The sequence below is a fragment of the Paralichthys olivaceus genome, chromosome 14 (assembly GCF_024713975.1).
Source record: "Paralichthys olivaceus isolate ysfri-2021 chromosome 14, ASM2471397v2, whole genome shotgun sequence".
Taxonomy (NCBI): Eukaryota; Metazoa; Chordata; class Actinopteri; order Pleuronectiformes; family Paralichthyidae; genus Paralichthys; species Paralichthys olivaceus.
In genome coordinates, this window is record NC_091106.1 from 2,146,255 (window position 1) to 2,161,902 (window position 15,648).

A 15,648-nucleotide genomic window follows, 5' to 3' on the forward strand; every position below is an offset into this window, starting at 1 on the left:
GACAAAGACAAACATTTGTCAAGAAAGGAATCATAAGGGAGTATCTTAGATTATTTGAATTTGATTTCAGCTTCATGTAGCTTCAAGATATGGTATTTATTATCAAGTAAATCTACCATCACAGTTTGCTACTTAAATATAGAAGTCAAATGTTGGAGCTGGGTCCCTGGCAAAATCCTTTTGGACAAGAACTCTACCTCAGGTAAGACTTTCCTCATGGTCCAGATGATCCATTGCAGCATCTTCTGTGTTGTGTCCCAGCAGCAGTGGGATTTCTTCTACAGCTTTGCCCATCTTAAACTTGAATGTAGCCACACCCATCCCGCCCCACCTTCTTTTTGTATGAAGTTCCAATGGTCCCTTTAATGGTTCGTTATGGAAAGGATCACACCTTCGTGAACAGGCAACCATCATCTTAAATGTAGCAGGCTTGTAGATGAGAAGGCAATTAGAATCCATTTACTTTTGAGAATGTATCTCATTGCCAAATAGTAGCCTGCAGTTGCAGCTACAGAAGCAAATCCGTAAAAATGTTGTGTTTCTGAATCAAATGAAAAGCCTGTGTTTCTGAATAAAGCTGAAAAGGATCTCTTACTTGCTGAAATTTCCCTTGATTGTACACATGACTCTGAGATTTCCATCGCATACTAATCCCAACCAAGACAACCCCAAAGAGAAGCACTTATGAAGAAGAGAATCATCAGTGGCTCCATTTGAGGTGATCCGAGCTGGATTCACAAGGGGAAATGGCTTTTGATGCATTTAGTTGTTGTTGTCACTTAAAACTGCCCCAACAAGTAGCACTTACTGTATTCAACAGTCCAGTCAATGCTCAGGTTAGGGGAATAGGTAGGACCAACTCTCAAACTGGGAATTTTTCAGCAATTAATGATGCAACATGTCTGTCTTCATGAAATGTGTGAAGGAAAAAGAGATTTTGCCAGTGCAACACGTGTTTGTTTGCTTAATTGGTTCTTTCATTTCTCAGGAGCATAAACAAGTCCCATATGGTCTAGCGGTAAGGATTTCTGGTTTTCACCCAGGAGGCCCGGGTTCAACTCCCGGTATGGGAATTTAAATACTTCTGAGCAGATCAAATGTCATGTCTGTATGTGACTGCATACAACAGTCAAAATACAACCAATGAAGAGAGTTTTTCTGCAATAAATGATGTTACATGTCTGATGTCATGAAATGTGTGAAGGAAAAAGAATGGCATAATCAGCAGCACTACCCCAACAAATAGCACTTACTGCTTTCAGAAGTCAAGTCTGTGCTTATGTTAGAGTAATATTAGTGACAAAGTAATAATTGACTTAGCCAATAATGAAAATGATAAAGTCTGGCAGTGGCCTGGTTTTCTGAATACTTACAACCAGGGATACAGTCAAAGATAAACATTTGTCAAGAAAGGAATCATAAGGGAGTATCTTAGATTATTTGAATTTGATTTCAGCTTCATGTAGCTTCAAGATATGGTATTTATTATCAAGTAAATCTACCATCACAGTTTGCTACTTAAATATAGAAGTCAAATGTTGGAGCTGGGTCCCTGGCAAAATCCTTTTGGACAAGAACTCTACCTCAGGTAAGACTTTCCTCATGGTCCAGATGATCCATTGCAGCATCTTCTGTGTTGTGTCCCAGCAGCAGTGGGATTTCTTCTACAGCTTTGCCCATCTTAAACTTGAATGTAGCCACACCCATCCCGCCCCACCTTCTTTTTGTATGAAGTTCCAATGGTCCTGTTAATGGTTCGTTATGGAAAGGATCACACCTTCGTGAACAGGTAACCATCATCTTAAATGTTGCAGGCTTGTAGATGAGAAGGCAATTAGAATCCATTTACTTTTGAGAATGTATCTCATTGCCAAATAGTAGCCTGCAGTTGCAGCTACAGAAGCATATCCGTAAAAATGTTGTGTTTCTGAATCAAATGAAAAGGCTGTGTTTCTGAATAAAGCTGAAAAGGATCTCTTACTTGCTGAAATTTCCCTTGATTGTACACATGACTCTGAGATTTCCATCGCATACTAATCCCAACCAAGACAACCCCAAAGAGAAGCACTTATGAAGAAGAGAATCATCAGTGGCTCCATTTGAGGTGATCCGAGCTGGATTCACAAGGGGAAATGGCTTTTGATGCATTTAGTTGTTGTTGTCACTTAAAACTGCCCCAACAAGTAGCACTTACTGTATTCAACAGTCCAGTCAATGCTCAGGTTAGGGGAATAGGTAGGACCAACTCTCAAACTGGGAATTTTTCAGCAATTAATGATGCAACATGTCTGTCTTCATGAAATGTGTGAAGGAAAAAGAGATTTTGCCAGTGCAACACGTGTTTGTTTGCTTACTTGGTTCTTTCATTTCTCAGGAGCATAAACAAGTCCCATATGGTCTAGCGGTAAGGATTTCTGGTTTTCACCCAGGAGGCCCGGGTTCAACTCCCGGTATGGGAATTTAAATACCTCTGAGCAGATCAAATGTCATGTCTGTATGTGACTGCATACAACAGTCAAAATACGACCAATGAAGAGAGTTTTTCTGCAATAAATGATGTTACATGTCTGATGTCATGAAATGTGTGAAGGAAAAAGAATGGCATAATCAGCAGCACTACCCCAACAAATAGCACTTACTGCTTTCAGAAGTCAAGTCTGTGCTTATGTTAGAGTAATATTAGTGACAAAGTAATAATTGACTTAGCCAATAATGAAAATGATAAAGTCTGGCAGTGGCCTGGTTTTCTGAATACTTACAACCAGGGATACAGACAAAGACAAACATTTGTCAAGAAAGGAATCATAAGGGAGTATCTTAGTAGTTTGATAATTTGATTTCAGCTTCATGTAGCTTCAAGATATGGTATTTATTATCAAGTAAATCTACCATCACAGTTTGCTACTTAAATATAGAAGTCAAATGTTGGAGCTGGGTCCCTGGCAAAATCCTTTTGGACAAGAACTCTACCTCAGGTAAGACTTTCCTCATGGTCCAGATGATCCATTGCAGCATCTTCTGTGTTGTGTCCCAGCAGCAGTGGGATTTCTTCTACAGCTTTGCCCATCTTAAACTTGAATGTAGCCACACCCATCCCGCCCCACCTTCTTTTTGTATGAAGTTCCAATGGTCCTGTTAATGGTTCGTTATGGAAAGGATCACACCTTCGTGAACAGGTAACCATCATCTTAAATGTTGCAGGCTTGTAGATGAGAAGGCAATTAGAATCCATTTACTTTTGAGAATGTATCTCATTGCCAAATAGTAGCCTGCAGTTGCAGCTACAGAAGCATATCCGTAAAAATGTTGTGTTTCTGAATCAAATGAAAAGGCTGTGTTTCTGAATCAAATGAAAAGGCTGTGTTTCTGAATAAAGCTGAAAAGGATCTCTTACTTGCTGAAATTTCCCTTGATTGTACACATGACTCTGAGATTTCCATCGCATACTAATCCCAACCAAGACAACCCCAAAGAGAAGCACTTATGAAGAAGAGAATCATCAGTGGCTCCATTTGAGGTGATCCGAGCTGGATTCACAAGGGGAAATGGCTTTTGATGCATTTAGTTGTTGTTGTCACTTAAAACTGCCCCAACAAGTAGCACTTACTGTATTCAACAGTCCAGTCAATGCTCAGGTTAGGGGAATAGGTAGGACCAACTCTCAAACTGGGAATTTTTCAGCAATTAATGATGCAACATGTCTGTCTTCATGAAATGTGTGAAGGAAAAAGAGATTTTGCCAGTGCAACACGTGTTTGTTTGCTTACTTGGTTCTTTCATTTCTCAGGAGCATAAACAAGTCCCATATGGTCTAGCGGTAAGGATTTCTGGTTTTCACCCAGGAGGCCCAGGTTCAACTCCCGGTATGGGAATTTAAATACCTCTGAGCAGATCAAATGTCATGTCTGTATGTGACTGCATACAACAGTCAAAATACGACCGATGAAGAGAGTTTTTCTGCAATAAATGATGTTACATGTCTGACGTCATGAAATGTGTGAAGGAAAAAGAATGGCATAATCAGCAGCACTACCCCAACAAATAGCACTTACTGCTTTCAGAAGTCAAGTCTGTGCTTATGTTAGAGTAATATTAGTGACAAAGTAATAATTGACTTAGCCAATAATGAAAATGATAAAGTCTGGCAGTGGCCTGGTTTTCTGAATACTTACAACCAGGGATACAGACAAAGACAAACATTTGTCAAGAAAGGAATCATAAGGGAGTATCTTAGATTATTTGAATTTGATTTCAGCTTCATGTAGCTTCAAGATATGGTATTTATTATCAAGTAAATCTACCATCACAGTTTGCTACTTAAATATAGAAGTCAAATGTTGGAGCTGGGTCCCTGGCAAAATCCTTTTGGACAAGAACTCTACCTCAGGTAAGACTTTCCTCATGGTCCAGATGATCCATTGCAGCATCTTCTGTGTTGTGTCCCAGCAGCAGTGGGATTTCTTCTACAGCTTTGCCCATCTTAAACTTGAATGTAGCCACACCCATCCCGCCCCACCTTCTTTTTGTATGAAGTTCCAATGGTCCCTTTAATGGTTCGTTATGGAAAGGATCACACCTTCGTGAACAGGCAACCATCATCTTAAATGTAGCAGGCTTGTAGATGAGAAGGCAATTAGAATCCATTTACTTTTGAGAATGTATCTCATTGCCAAATAGTAGCCTGCAGTTGCAGCTACAGAAGCAAATCCATAAAAATGTTGTGTTTCTGAATCAAATGAAAAGCCTGTGTTTCTGAATAAAGCTGAAAAGGATCTCTTACTTGCTGAAATTTCCCTTGATTGTACACATGACTCTGAGATTTCCATCGCATACTAATCCCAACCAAGACAACCCCAAAGAGAAGCACTTATGAAGAAGAGAATCATCAGTGGCTCCATTTGAGGTGATCCGAGCTGGATTCACAAGGGGAAATGGCTTTTGATGCATTTAGTTGTTGTTGTCACTTAAAACTGCCCCAACAAGTAGCACTTACTGTATTCAACAGTCCAGTCAATGCTCAGGTTAGGGGAATAGGTAGGACCAACTCTCAAACTGGGAATTTTTCAGCAATTAATGATGCAACATGTCTGTCTTCATGAAATGTGTGAAGGAAAAAGAGATTTTGCCAGTGCAACACGTGTTTGTTTGCTTAATTGGTTCTTTCATTTCTCAGGAGCATAAACAAGTCCCATATGGTCTAGCGGTAAGGATTTCTGGTTTTCACCCAGGAGGCCCGGGTTCAACTCCCGGTATGGGAATTTAAATACCTCTGAGCAGATCAAATGTCATGTCTGTATGTGACTGCATACAACAGTCAAAAAAACAACCAATGAAGAGAGTTTTTCTGCAATAAATGATGTTACATGTCTGATGTCATGAAATGTGTGAAGGAAAAAGAATGGCATAATCAGCAGCACTACCCCAACAAATAGCACTTACTGCTTTCAGAAGTCAAGTCTGTGCTTATGTTAGAGTAATATTAGTGACAAAGTAATAATTGACTTAGCCAATAATGAAAATGATAAAGTCTGGCAGTGGCCTGGTTTTCTGAATACTTACAACCAGGGATACAGACAAAGACAAACATTTGTCAAGAAAGGAATCATAAGGGAGTATCTTAGATTATTTGAATTTGATTTCAGCTTCATGTAGCTTCAAGATATGGTATTTATTATCAAGTAAATCTACCATCACAGTTTGCTACTTAAATATAGAAGTCAAATGTTGGAGCTGGGTCCCTGGCAAAATCCTTTTGGACAAGAACTCTACCTCAGGTAAGACTTTCCTCATGGTCCAGATGATCCATTGCAGCATCTTCTGTGTTGTGTCCCAGCAGCAGTGGGATTTCTTCTACAGCTTTGCCCATCTTAAACTTGAATGTAGCCACACCCATCCCGCCCCACCTTCTTTTTGTATGAAGTTCCAATGGTCCCTTTAATGGTTCGTTATGGAAAGGAACACACCTTCGTGAACAGGCAACCATCATCTTAAATGTAGCAGGCTTGTAGATGAGAAGGCAATTAGAATCCATTTACTTTTGAGAATGTATCTCATTGCCAAATAGTAGCCTGCAGTTGCAGCTACAGAAGCAAATCCGTAAAAATGTTGTGTTTCTGAATCAAATGAAAAGCCTGTGTTTCTGAATAAAGCTGAAAAGGATCTCTTACTTGCTGAAATTTCCCTTGATTGTACACATGACTCTGAGATTTCCATCGCATACTAATCCCAACCAAGACAACCCCAAAGAGAAGCACTTATGAAGAAGAGAATCATCAGTGGCTCCATTTGAGGTGATCCGAGCTGGATTCACAAGGGGAAATGGCTTTTGATGCATTTAGTTGTTGTTGTCACTTAAAACTGCCCCAACAAGTAGCACTTACTGTATTCAACAGTCCAGTCAATGCTCAGGTTAGGGGAATAGGTAGGACCAACTCTCAAACTGGGAATTTTTCAGCAATTAATGATGCAACATGTCTGTCTTCATGAAATGTGTGAAGGAAAAAGAGATTTTGCCAGTGCAACACGTGTTTGTTTGCTTACTTGGTTCTTTCATTTCTCAGGAGCATAAACAAGTCCCATATGGTCTAGCGGTAAGGATTTCTGGTTTTCACCCAGGAGGCCCGGGTTCAACTCCCGGTATGGGAATTTAAATACCTCTGAGCAGATCAAATGTCATGTCTGTATGTGACTGCATACAACAGTCAAAATACGACCAATGAAGAGAGTTTTTCTGCAATAAATGATGTTACATGTCTGATGTCATGAAATGTGTGAAGGAAAAAGAATGGCATAATCAGCAGCACTACCCCAACAAATAGCACTTACTGCTTTCAGAAGTCAAGTCTGTGCTTATGTTAGAGTAATATTAGTGACAAAGTAATAATTGACTTAGCCAATAATGAAAATGATAAAGTCTGGCAGTGGCCTGGTTTTCTGAATACTTACAACCAGGGATACAGACAAAGACAAACATTTGTCAAGAAAGGAATCATAAGGGAGTATCTTAGTAGTTTGATAATTTGATTTCAGCTTCATGTAGCTTCAAGATATGGTATTTATTATCAAGTAAATCTACCATCACAGTTTGCTACTTAAATATAGAAGTCAAATGTTGGAGCTGGGTCCCTGGCAAAATCCTTTTGGACAAGAACTCTACCTCAGGTAAGACTTTCCTCATGGTCCAGATGATCCATTGCAGCATCTTCTGTGTTGTGTCCCAGCAGCAGTGGGATTTCTTCTACAGCTTTGCCCATCTTAAACTTGAATGTAGCCACACCCATCCCGCCCCACCTTCTTTTTGTATGAAGTTCCAATGGTCCTGTTAATGGTTCGTTATGGAAAGGATCACACCTTCGTGAACAGGTAACCATCATCTTAAATGTTGCAGGCTTGTAGATGAGAAGGCAATTAGAATCCATTTACTTTTGAGAATGTATCTCATTGCCAAATAGTAGCCTGCAGTTGCAGCTACAGAAGCATATCCGTAAAAATGTTGTGTTTCTGAATCAAATGAAAAGGCTGTGTTTCTGAATAAAGCTGAAAAGGATCTCTTACTTGCTGAAATTTCCCTTGATTGTACACATGACTCTGAGATTTCCATCGCATACTAATCCCAACCAAGACAACCCCAAAGAGAAGCACTTATGAAGAAGAGAATCATCAGTGGCTCCATTTGAGGTGATCCGAGCTGGATTCACAAGGGGAAATGGCTTTTGATGCATTTAGTTGTTGTTGTCACTTAAAACTGCCCCAACAAGTAGCACTTACTGTATTCAACAGTCCAGTCAATGCTCAGGTTAGGGGAATAGGTAGGACCAACTCTCAAACTGGGAATTTTTCAGCAATTAATGATGCAACATGTCTGTCTTCATGAAATGTGTGAAGGAAAAAGAGATTTTGCCAGTGCAACACGTGTTTGTTTGCTTACTTGGTTCTTTCATTTCTCAGGAGCATAAACAAGTCCCATATGGTCTAGCGGTAAGGATTTCTGGTTTTCACCCAGGAGGCCCGGGTTCAACTCCCGGTATGGGAATTTAAATACCTCTGAGCAGATCAAATGTCATGTCTGTATGTGACTGCATACAACAGTCAAAATACGACCAATGAAGAGAGTTTTTCTGCAATAAATGATGTTACATGTCTGATGTCATGAAATGTGTGAAGGAAAAAGAATGGCATAATCAGCAGCACTACCCCAACAAATAGCACTTACTGCTTTCAGAAGTCAAGTCTGTGCTTATGTTAGAGTAATATTAGTGACAAAGTAATAATTGACTTAGCCAATAATGAAAATGATAAAGTCTGGCAGTGGCCTGGTTTTCTGAATACTTACAACCAGGGATACAGACAAAGACAAACATTTGTCAAGAAAGGAATCATAAGGGAGTATCTTAGTAGTTTGATAATTTGATTTCAGCTTCATGTAGCTTCAAGATATGGTATTTATTATCAAGTAAATCTACCATCACAGTTTGCTACTTAAATATAGAAGTCAAATGTTGGAGCTGGGTCCCTGGCAAAATCCTTTTGGACAAGAACTCTACCTCAGGTAAGACTTTCCTCATGGTCCAGATGATCCATTGCAGCATCTTCTGTGTTGTGTCCCAGCAGCAGTGGGATTTCTTCTACAGCTTTGCCCATCTTAAACTTGAATGTAGCCACACCCATCCCGCCCCACCTTCTTTTTGTATGAAGTTCCAATGGTCCTGTTAATGGTTCGTTATGGAAAGGATCACACCTTCGTGAACAGGTAACCATCATCTTAAATGTTGCAGGCTTGTAGATGAGAAGGCAATTAGAATCCATTTACTTTTGAGAATGTATCTCATTGCCAAATAGTAGCCTGCAGTTGCAGCTACAGAAGCATATCCGTAAAAATGTTGTGTTTCTGAATCAAATGAAAAGGCTGTGTTTCTGAATCAAATGAAAAGGCTGTGTTTCTGAATAAAGCTGAAAAGGATCTCTTACTTGCTGAAATTTCCCTTGATTGTACACATGACTCTGAGATTTCCATCGCATACTAATCCCAACCAAGACAACCCCAAAGAGAAGCACTTATGAAGAAGAGAATCATCAGTGGCTCCATTTGAGGTGATCCGAGCTGGATTCACAAGGGGAAATGGCTTTTGATGCATTTAGTTGTTGTTGTCACTTAAAACTGCCCCAACAAGTAGCACTTACTGTATTCAACAGTCCAGTCAATGCTCAGGTTAGGGGAATAGGTAGGACCAACTCTCAAACTGGGAATTTTTCAGCAATTAATGATGCAACATGTCTGTCTTCATGAAATGTGTGAAGGAAAAAGAGATTTTGCCAGTGCAACACGTGTTTGTTTGCTTACTTGGTTCTTTCATTTCTCAGGAGCATAAACAAGTCCCATATGGTCTAGCGGTAAGGATTTCTGGTTTTCACGCGGAGGCCAGTCGCGTATAGCCGTAGAGGACTGACAGCCAATCAGATTGCAGCATGCTGTGTCCCCTCTCTCTGAACGCTGAACGCGCTGCAGAAGCCTTGTGAGACGGGAGTGGGTTTGATTCCCACTAGAAGCAAATATAGTTTATGTTTTCTTGATTTGATCAAATGTTTTGAACTTTATACAATTAAAATGGTATTTAATTCTATTTCATCTGTTTGTTGGGCTCATTTCCATTCTATGGTACACTTGTTTAATTCATTAAATACTTAATACAGTTCTGAAGCAAGGCTAACATGCTCACAAAAATAATAACACAAATAAAACACAAACTAAATATATATAAATGGCAGCGTAATGTTAAACATAACAGTTATCAATTGCTCAGTTTGGAATGAAATTGAAATAAAACACAAAGTCAAATGTGTTCTGGCTTTTATAGTTTTTATTCTTTATACAGAATTGACAATTAAAATAAACATAAACATAAACAACTGTCATTGTCATCTTTTTTGCACCATCCATCTATTTCGTTCAGCCTCAAACCATTGGGAAGCTTGGAACTCGCTCCAGGTCATCTCCTTGACCATGCCCTGTGCCTTGAAGAAAGAGAAAACTCTGGAGGGGCAGTAGATATATTTCCCTTGTACTCCAGGGAAGCAGGTGTGGACATGAGGGCTGTTAGGGCCCTGCTTTAGAGGCTGGTGACAAAACCTGCACAGGCGACCGGATGGCAGAGGCTCTGTGGCGCTTCTTTTTTTCCTCTCCTCTCTGACCCTTTTGCACTCTGCAGCCCTCTTCTTGGCAGCATCAAGTTCCCGCTGGAAATATGGAGAAGCAGCAAAGTCTTGGAATGACATTCGGGATTCTTTGAGCCCTTCCTCGGCATACATCTTGAAGACTCTTGTGGAGCAGTAAAAATAATTAGCAGATGGCGATTGATCGTAAAAATGAACAGAAGAGCCATCGCCAAGGAAGCGGGACTTTGGCTGGCCACAGGCTAAGCAGTTCCTGGTCAATTTCCTCTGTCTCTGCGACTGCTGCTGTTGTTGTTGTTGTTGTTGTTGTTGTTGTTGCTGCTGCTGCTGCTGTAGAACCACTGCCACAATCCTTGCCACTGCAGCCCTGGTAAGTGTGTCATCCTGAGTGAGACCAACGGGGGGAGGGTTGATAGGGGCAGGGGGGAAAATTGCGACGGGCACACTGACTGTCTGGCTGCCTGTAGTCAAACTGTGCCACAACTTCCTTGTTTCTGATGCCCTCTCTGAGCTGGTGTTGAGACAGGAGCTGGTGTTTTTTAATTTGGCAACATGTTTCACATATCTTGATATATGTTGCCACGTGGTGGGATGGAGGAGGCTGTTGGGGTCCCTGCACGCCCTCTGCACCATGGCAGCATAGTCCACATCCACTCGCCTCAGAATGTCTTTAGCTCCATGGTGCTTTATCAGCAGTTCATCAATGGCGGTCCTCATGGGTTCTGTCCATCGACTATGGTCAAGAACCTGGATGAGGCCACCTGTTTTAACAGGTCCAGTGCGTTTGGCCCTTGGAGAGGAGGATACGGGTAAAGGCGTAACCCCTGGCAGGTCTCTAAAAATAAAGAATACGTTGAAAGTGTTGCTCTTTTGCTACAATTCAGGGGATTCATACTGTGAAAAACTTTAATTGAATAAAATTGTTATGCAACTGCATCATTAAATGAAATCTGTGAAACAAAGTGGGATATGAGGCATCGCAGATGAGTAATTTGAATTACCTGTATCCATCGAAGATTGACTTTCTGCTTTAACACCCGTCTGTTCCATGGTCTGGACACCTGCTTCCGTGCACAGCTGTGAGGACAGAATTGGCACTGCTCCAATCTGGGGGTCCTGAGCACTGCCACTGAGTTCCTGAAATACATACAGTATTAAGCATAATGGTTTATGAGTCAGTGAGTCAGTCAGTGAGTCAGTTCATGATTCACTATTAGTGACCAATCTGGATTACCTGAGGGTCTGTGCCAATGTCAGCAGCAGGACTGTGGTCCATCTCAAGCTGGATGGGTGGCTGCATCTCCATGGCAACAGGAATTGAGCTGATGTGCTGCTCTTTGTCCATGTCCGAGTCCAAGGCAACAGGGCGGCAGCCAGGCTCCACATACTCCAGTCCAAACCTCTCCCCAGTGTCCTCGCTTGAGAACAGTAGCGTGGGATATTTTGCCCTTCCTGTGACACTCACAGAGGCTAAGTTCAGCTGTGCAATGAGCAGTGGGTCGAACGCAGCTGGAAGTTGTACACCCGGCTGTTTTAGGTCCACAAGCCTCTGGAAGTTCCAGCGCACCACCCCGGTCATGGCCTGAGCCTGGAAAAGTTCATTCGAAACCCGAGTTCCCGTGACCCACCAGGCTTGGTGTGCGTGGAAGCCCTCCTGCTGAGAAGTGCCTCTCACAGGGATCCAAACAGGTACGGCAGCTTTTTTGCTTTTGTTATAGTTGAGCTGCAAACTTCCACCGTACCTGTAGAGGATTCCATCCTCCACCTCAGGGTCGCTCACACAGCCTCTCAATATGTGGACACGCTGAATCTTCCATGCCTTTAACATGGAGGGCTTAAAGAGAAGCACATCGTTGACATCTTTCATCAAGTGGAAATGATGCAGAACATCTTCTACTCTCCGCAGCAGTTCTCTCGGCTGTGGCACCTTCGTCCTGCAGTGCTCTCTCACATGCTGCTTGGTGGGATTATCAGGAGAGATTCCACATGCCGTGTATGCCTCCTTCAACTTTTCCATGTCCCTCTGATCCACAACAAAGAATGCAGCTGAGAGAAACTGGCAGAAGGAACCTGACACGCACTCCCTGGAAAAACGGCGCATGCAGTGAAACACGTCTAACTTGATTGTTATGTCTTTGTTAAACTTGTGTCTTGATGCACAGCTGTTTGCCAGGTTCCCAGATGTTGCCTCTGCCTCTATTGCTGCCGTGGTCCTCCAGCTGTCCCATAGGAGGTGTTCATGGAGACGCGGGTCCAGGATCTTGAATGGTGCACAGCAGTCCCTGACACATTAAAAAGAAATGTTATACAACTTAAAAGAATGACTGTGAATGTTTGCTTGCGGAAAAAAATGTGTCAGCGAAACAGTTAAACCTGAATTTGAAATTTGAGCAAATTTGAAAATTGTATCATCCTAACACCGAAATATACTTTAAATATAGAAATGTAATATTTTGCTGACTATCTGAACCGCTCCTGTTTACCTGTCCACCCACTGGTAGTTTGCCTTCTCCACTCCTGCTGCAGTGTAGCGTCGATCCAGACCCTCATACAATGGATTCAGGGACTGGTCACACTCAGACTGCAGCATCCCCCAGCTCAGGATCATCCAGTTCTCATTCATGATGGAATAGGAGGACATGGTGCCTGATGACAACACCACCTTCCTTGCGACCTTGCGGGTGTGATCTGCCCTTAAAGCCCTTCCAAAAGTCCCTTGCAGCAGAAGGGTGAGAAGGTGTCCCTGTCTCCTATACTCCTGAACCAGGCAGTCGACCAGATAGTGTGAGGAAATGGACACACCACACCAGCCATCGCCATCCGCATAATCTCCAAACTGAGCAGGAGTGTCCACCTGTCTAAGAAGCCCAGTGATGGTTTTCTGACCATAGACCCCTGCCTCACCATCCCTAATGTTCTGTACACTCGAGAGGTAGGCCAAATGAGCTCTTTCATATTTAAGGTGAAGCACCTCTGTCAGCTGCTTGCTCATATCGTACGCTGATCTGCCACTGCGTCTGAGCTCATCCATGAAAGATTTACAGATGGCTTTTTTAAATGTCAGGAATGCTGGCACAATGCTGCTGATGCGCTGTGGTAACATCTCCAGCCATTGGGGCTTATCCGCGTGCCAGTACTTCTTACAAACCTTACAAGTGAGTCGTGAAGCTAAAATGTAGTACTGGCCAGTGATGCCTACTATGACCCTTGGCCTTCCAATGCCACTAGAAACTACCAGTGGTTTAGTACAACCATGAAGGCAAGGCAAGTTGTAGTTGTTCCTCACCCTGTCCATGATTGCATGCTCTGGCTTCCAAATGAAAAATGGATGAAGATGGAAGTAATGTGGTGAGGGCAGTTCAGAGATGGTGTCTATGAGCTCAGGCTGAGGTGGATAACGCCACAGGGACAGCATGTTCATCAGGTGACGTACTGGACGCGATCCTGACCATAGACCTAACGCCTCCATCTCACACTTCATCCATACTTTCTGCTGGTGGGAGCAGTTCCACCGCGCAACATCCTGATCGTAGCCTGGGACAGAGGCTGATGGCTGCCTGGGCTGGGGCGCAGGAGTTTGCAGAGGTGCTAAAAAACACAAGCACAAAAAACTACAGTAAAAACACAGACGGAGAGCAAATTTTAAATGTAATGCAAATAATGTGACAACAAAATCCTACCTTCATCAAGGACGGTGTCCCCTTGTGCCTCCACAGGATCCACATTCTGCGATGACGCATCTAGGACAAGGAATACAAAAAAATGAACACATAAAAAAAATGAACACACGATTGAGCTCTTCTCTTTCATAATATTAATTGAATATTTACCTTCCGACAGAGATGGATCTGCTTTATTCTCGAGCTCTACAGATCCCTGCGGCACAAGCTGTCCATGTGCTTTGAAATCAAAAGATAATTCAATTTAACAGTTACCCGATGTCATTATTAGATAACATTACAGGACACTATTAATACTAGGTCTGACAATGTTAATTTGTTTCTTACTTTGGCTCTGCACATTAGGTGTTTGTTCTATTCCAAGTTGAGCAGCAATAGCAAGGAGCTGAGGAGGGACTGGCAAGGTGGTTTTGGCTGTGGCGATGGAATCAAATGAAGAAAAAAAATAAAATAAAACAATCTCACAATTTGTACACATTCAGGGTACTTTTAAGTAAGAGGTAAATGAATAACATCACCTTTTTCTGAAGCAATCCGGGTGGGTTCAACTGTCTCGCCACATCTGGACACAGTGGCAGTTGTTGCCATAGCTCTTGGAGCTGTAAAGAAACCTTTGCGTCATTTTTCTGACACCGTCAATCTGTCTTTACATGCACGGCGGGAGCGGCATTACAACATTGAGCTACAATACAATATAATAGAAAACAAACCATCTGTTTTTCAAAGATGTTGCATGCCAAGCTATATCTAAGATTGAATATCAAATCTACTGTTTCATACATGCCAAATGCTTGAATAACAGTCAAAAAAAAGCATGCAGAAATCAAAAAACACTTACCACCGTTGCTGACACATGTTTTCCTTAAATTCATGGGAGAACACAGGCATCAGAACAGGCCGGAATATGGCCAGAACAACGAACGAGATAAAAAGGCACACATCAGAACAGGCCAGAACATGGCCGAAACAACACACGCGTTGACCAATGGGAAATTCATGGATGGTCAAGTCTGCGGACAACACAGCACTTTTATTCCACTCAGGGGGAGAAAAACCTGTTGTTTGAGATTCATCTGTGACTTTGGGAAGTACTGCTGAAGGCCCTGAAAGCACAAAGGATGTGAGACTGTTATCATCAATAAATAAACTTTTGATGGAAGTCATTTTAAATTGTCAAACTGTTTAATACACTCGATCCACCTACTTGGTTCAATGTTATATTTAGATGGCGATAGATGTCGCATTTCTCTCTCCAGCTCAACGTCCTCTTCCATCACTAGGAGATTGAACGGTCACATTAATCAATTGTTAGGAACATTTAATGCAGACATAAAAACTATATTTCCATTTCTAGTGTGCATATTCACCAAGTGTGGTAGATGCCAGCGAGGTGGAGGCTAATGTTGTGGGGACTTCTGCAGGGGGTGGACAGGTCTCAGCCCTTTGTTGGCTCAGAAGCTACTGCTGCAAGTTGTACATTTTACTGTTCTTGACGCACTTTACACCCAGGATAAATGCAGCATAGCCGTCAGCTCTTGTCTCCCAGATCTTCCTCCAAGTGTCTCTGGCCCTGGCTCCAAAGCCCACGATGTTGTCCCCCTCAGATGCCACTGGTGAGGAAGGCTTCCTGGAGGACAGGTACGCCCGCAGGTCCATGATGTCCTGGAAGCTACTTGCATAGTCCAGAAATGACAGGAGGCTCTCCTTGGCATGTCCCTGGGGATTGAAGGTCCCCTCTCTCTCCTCCTCTTGAACCTTTTTCATCAGGAAGATGGTGTAGCCGACGTCATTCTCCAAG

General features: G+C 42.2%; 1 protein-coding gene and 6 non-coding genes across 7 annotated transcripts; 6 read left to right on the forward strand and 1 right to left on the reverse strand.

Moving 5' to 3' along the window:
• The first annotated feature begins 1,001 nt into the window (after positions 1–1,001).
• Positions 1,002–1,073, forward strand: trnae-uuc (transfer RNA glutamic acid (anticodon UUC)). The gene has a single exon. It is a non-coding gene; the product is annotated as a tRNA-Glu (tRNA).
• A 1,314-nt stretch (positions 1,074–2,387) lies between these two features.
• trnae-uuc (transfer RNA glutamic acid (anticodon UUC)) lies at positions 2,388–2,459 on the forward strand. The gene has a single exon. It is a non-coding gene; the product is annotated as a tRNA-Glu (tRNA).
• Positions 2,460–3,800: 1,341 nt separating this feature from the next.
• trnae-uuc (transfer RNA glutamic acid (anticodon UUC)) lies at positions 3,801–3,872 on the forward strand. The gene has a single exon. It is a non-coding gene; the product is annotated as a tRNA-Glu (tRNA).
• Positions 3,873–5,186: 1,314 nt separating this feature from the next.
• Positions 5,187–5,258, forward strand: trnae-uuc (transfer RNA glutamic acid (anticodon UUC)). Its single transcript has one exon. It is a non-coding gene; the product is annotated as a tRNA-Glu (tRNA).
• Positions 5,259–6,573: 1,315 nt separating this feature from the next.
• On the forward strand, positions 6,574–6,645 carry trnae-uuc (transfer RNA glutamic acid (anticodon UUC)). Its single transcript has one exon. It is a non-coding gene; the product is annotated as a tRNA-Glu (tRNA).
• Positions 6,646–7,960: 1,315 nt separating this feature from the next.
• Positions 7,961–8,032, forward strand: trnae-uuc (transfer RNA glutamic acid (anticodon UUC)). The gene has a single exon. It is a non-coding gene; the product is annotated as a tRNA-Glu (tRNA).
• A 1,807-nt stretch (positions 8,033–9,839) lies between these two features.
• Positions 9,840–14,438, reverse strand: LOC138413694 (uncharacterized). Its single transcript, XM_069539099.1, has 7 exons — positions 14,369–14,438; positions 14,001–14,069; positions 13,851–13,910; positions 12,654–13,758; positions 11,405–12,452; positions 11,172–11,307; positions 9,840–11,003 (listed from the first exon to the last, which is right to left on the reverse strand). Exons 1-7 carry the CDS (start codon positions 14,436–14,438, stop codon positions 9,916–9,918), a joined length of 3,576 nt encoding a protein of 1,191 aa, XP_069395200.1. The 3' UTR covers positions 9,840–9,915.
• Between the last annotated feature and the right edge of the window lie 1,210 nt (positions 14,439–15,648).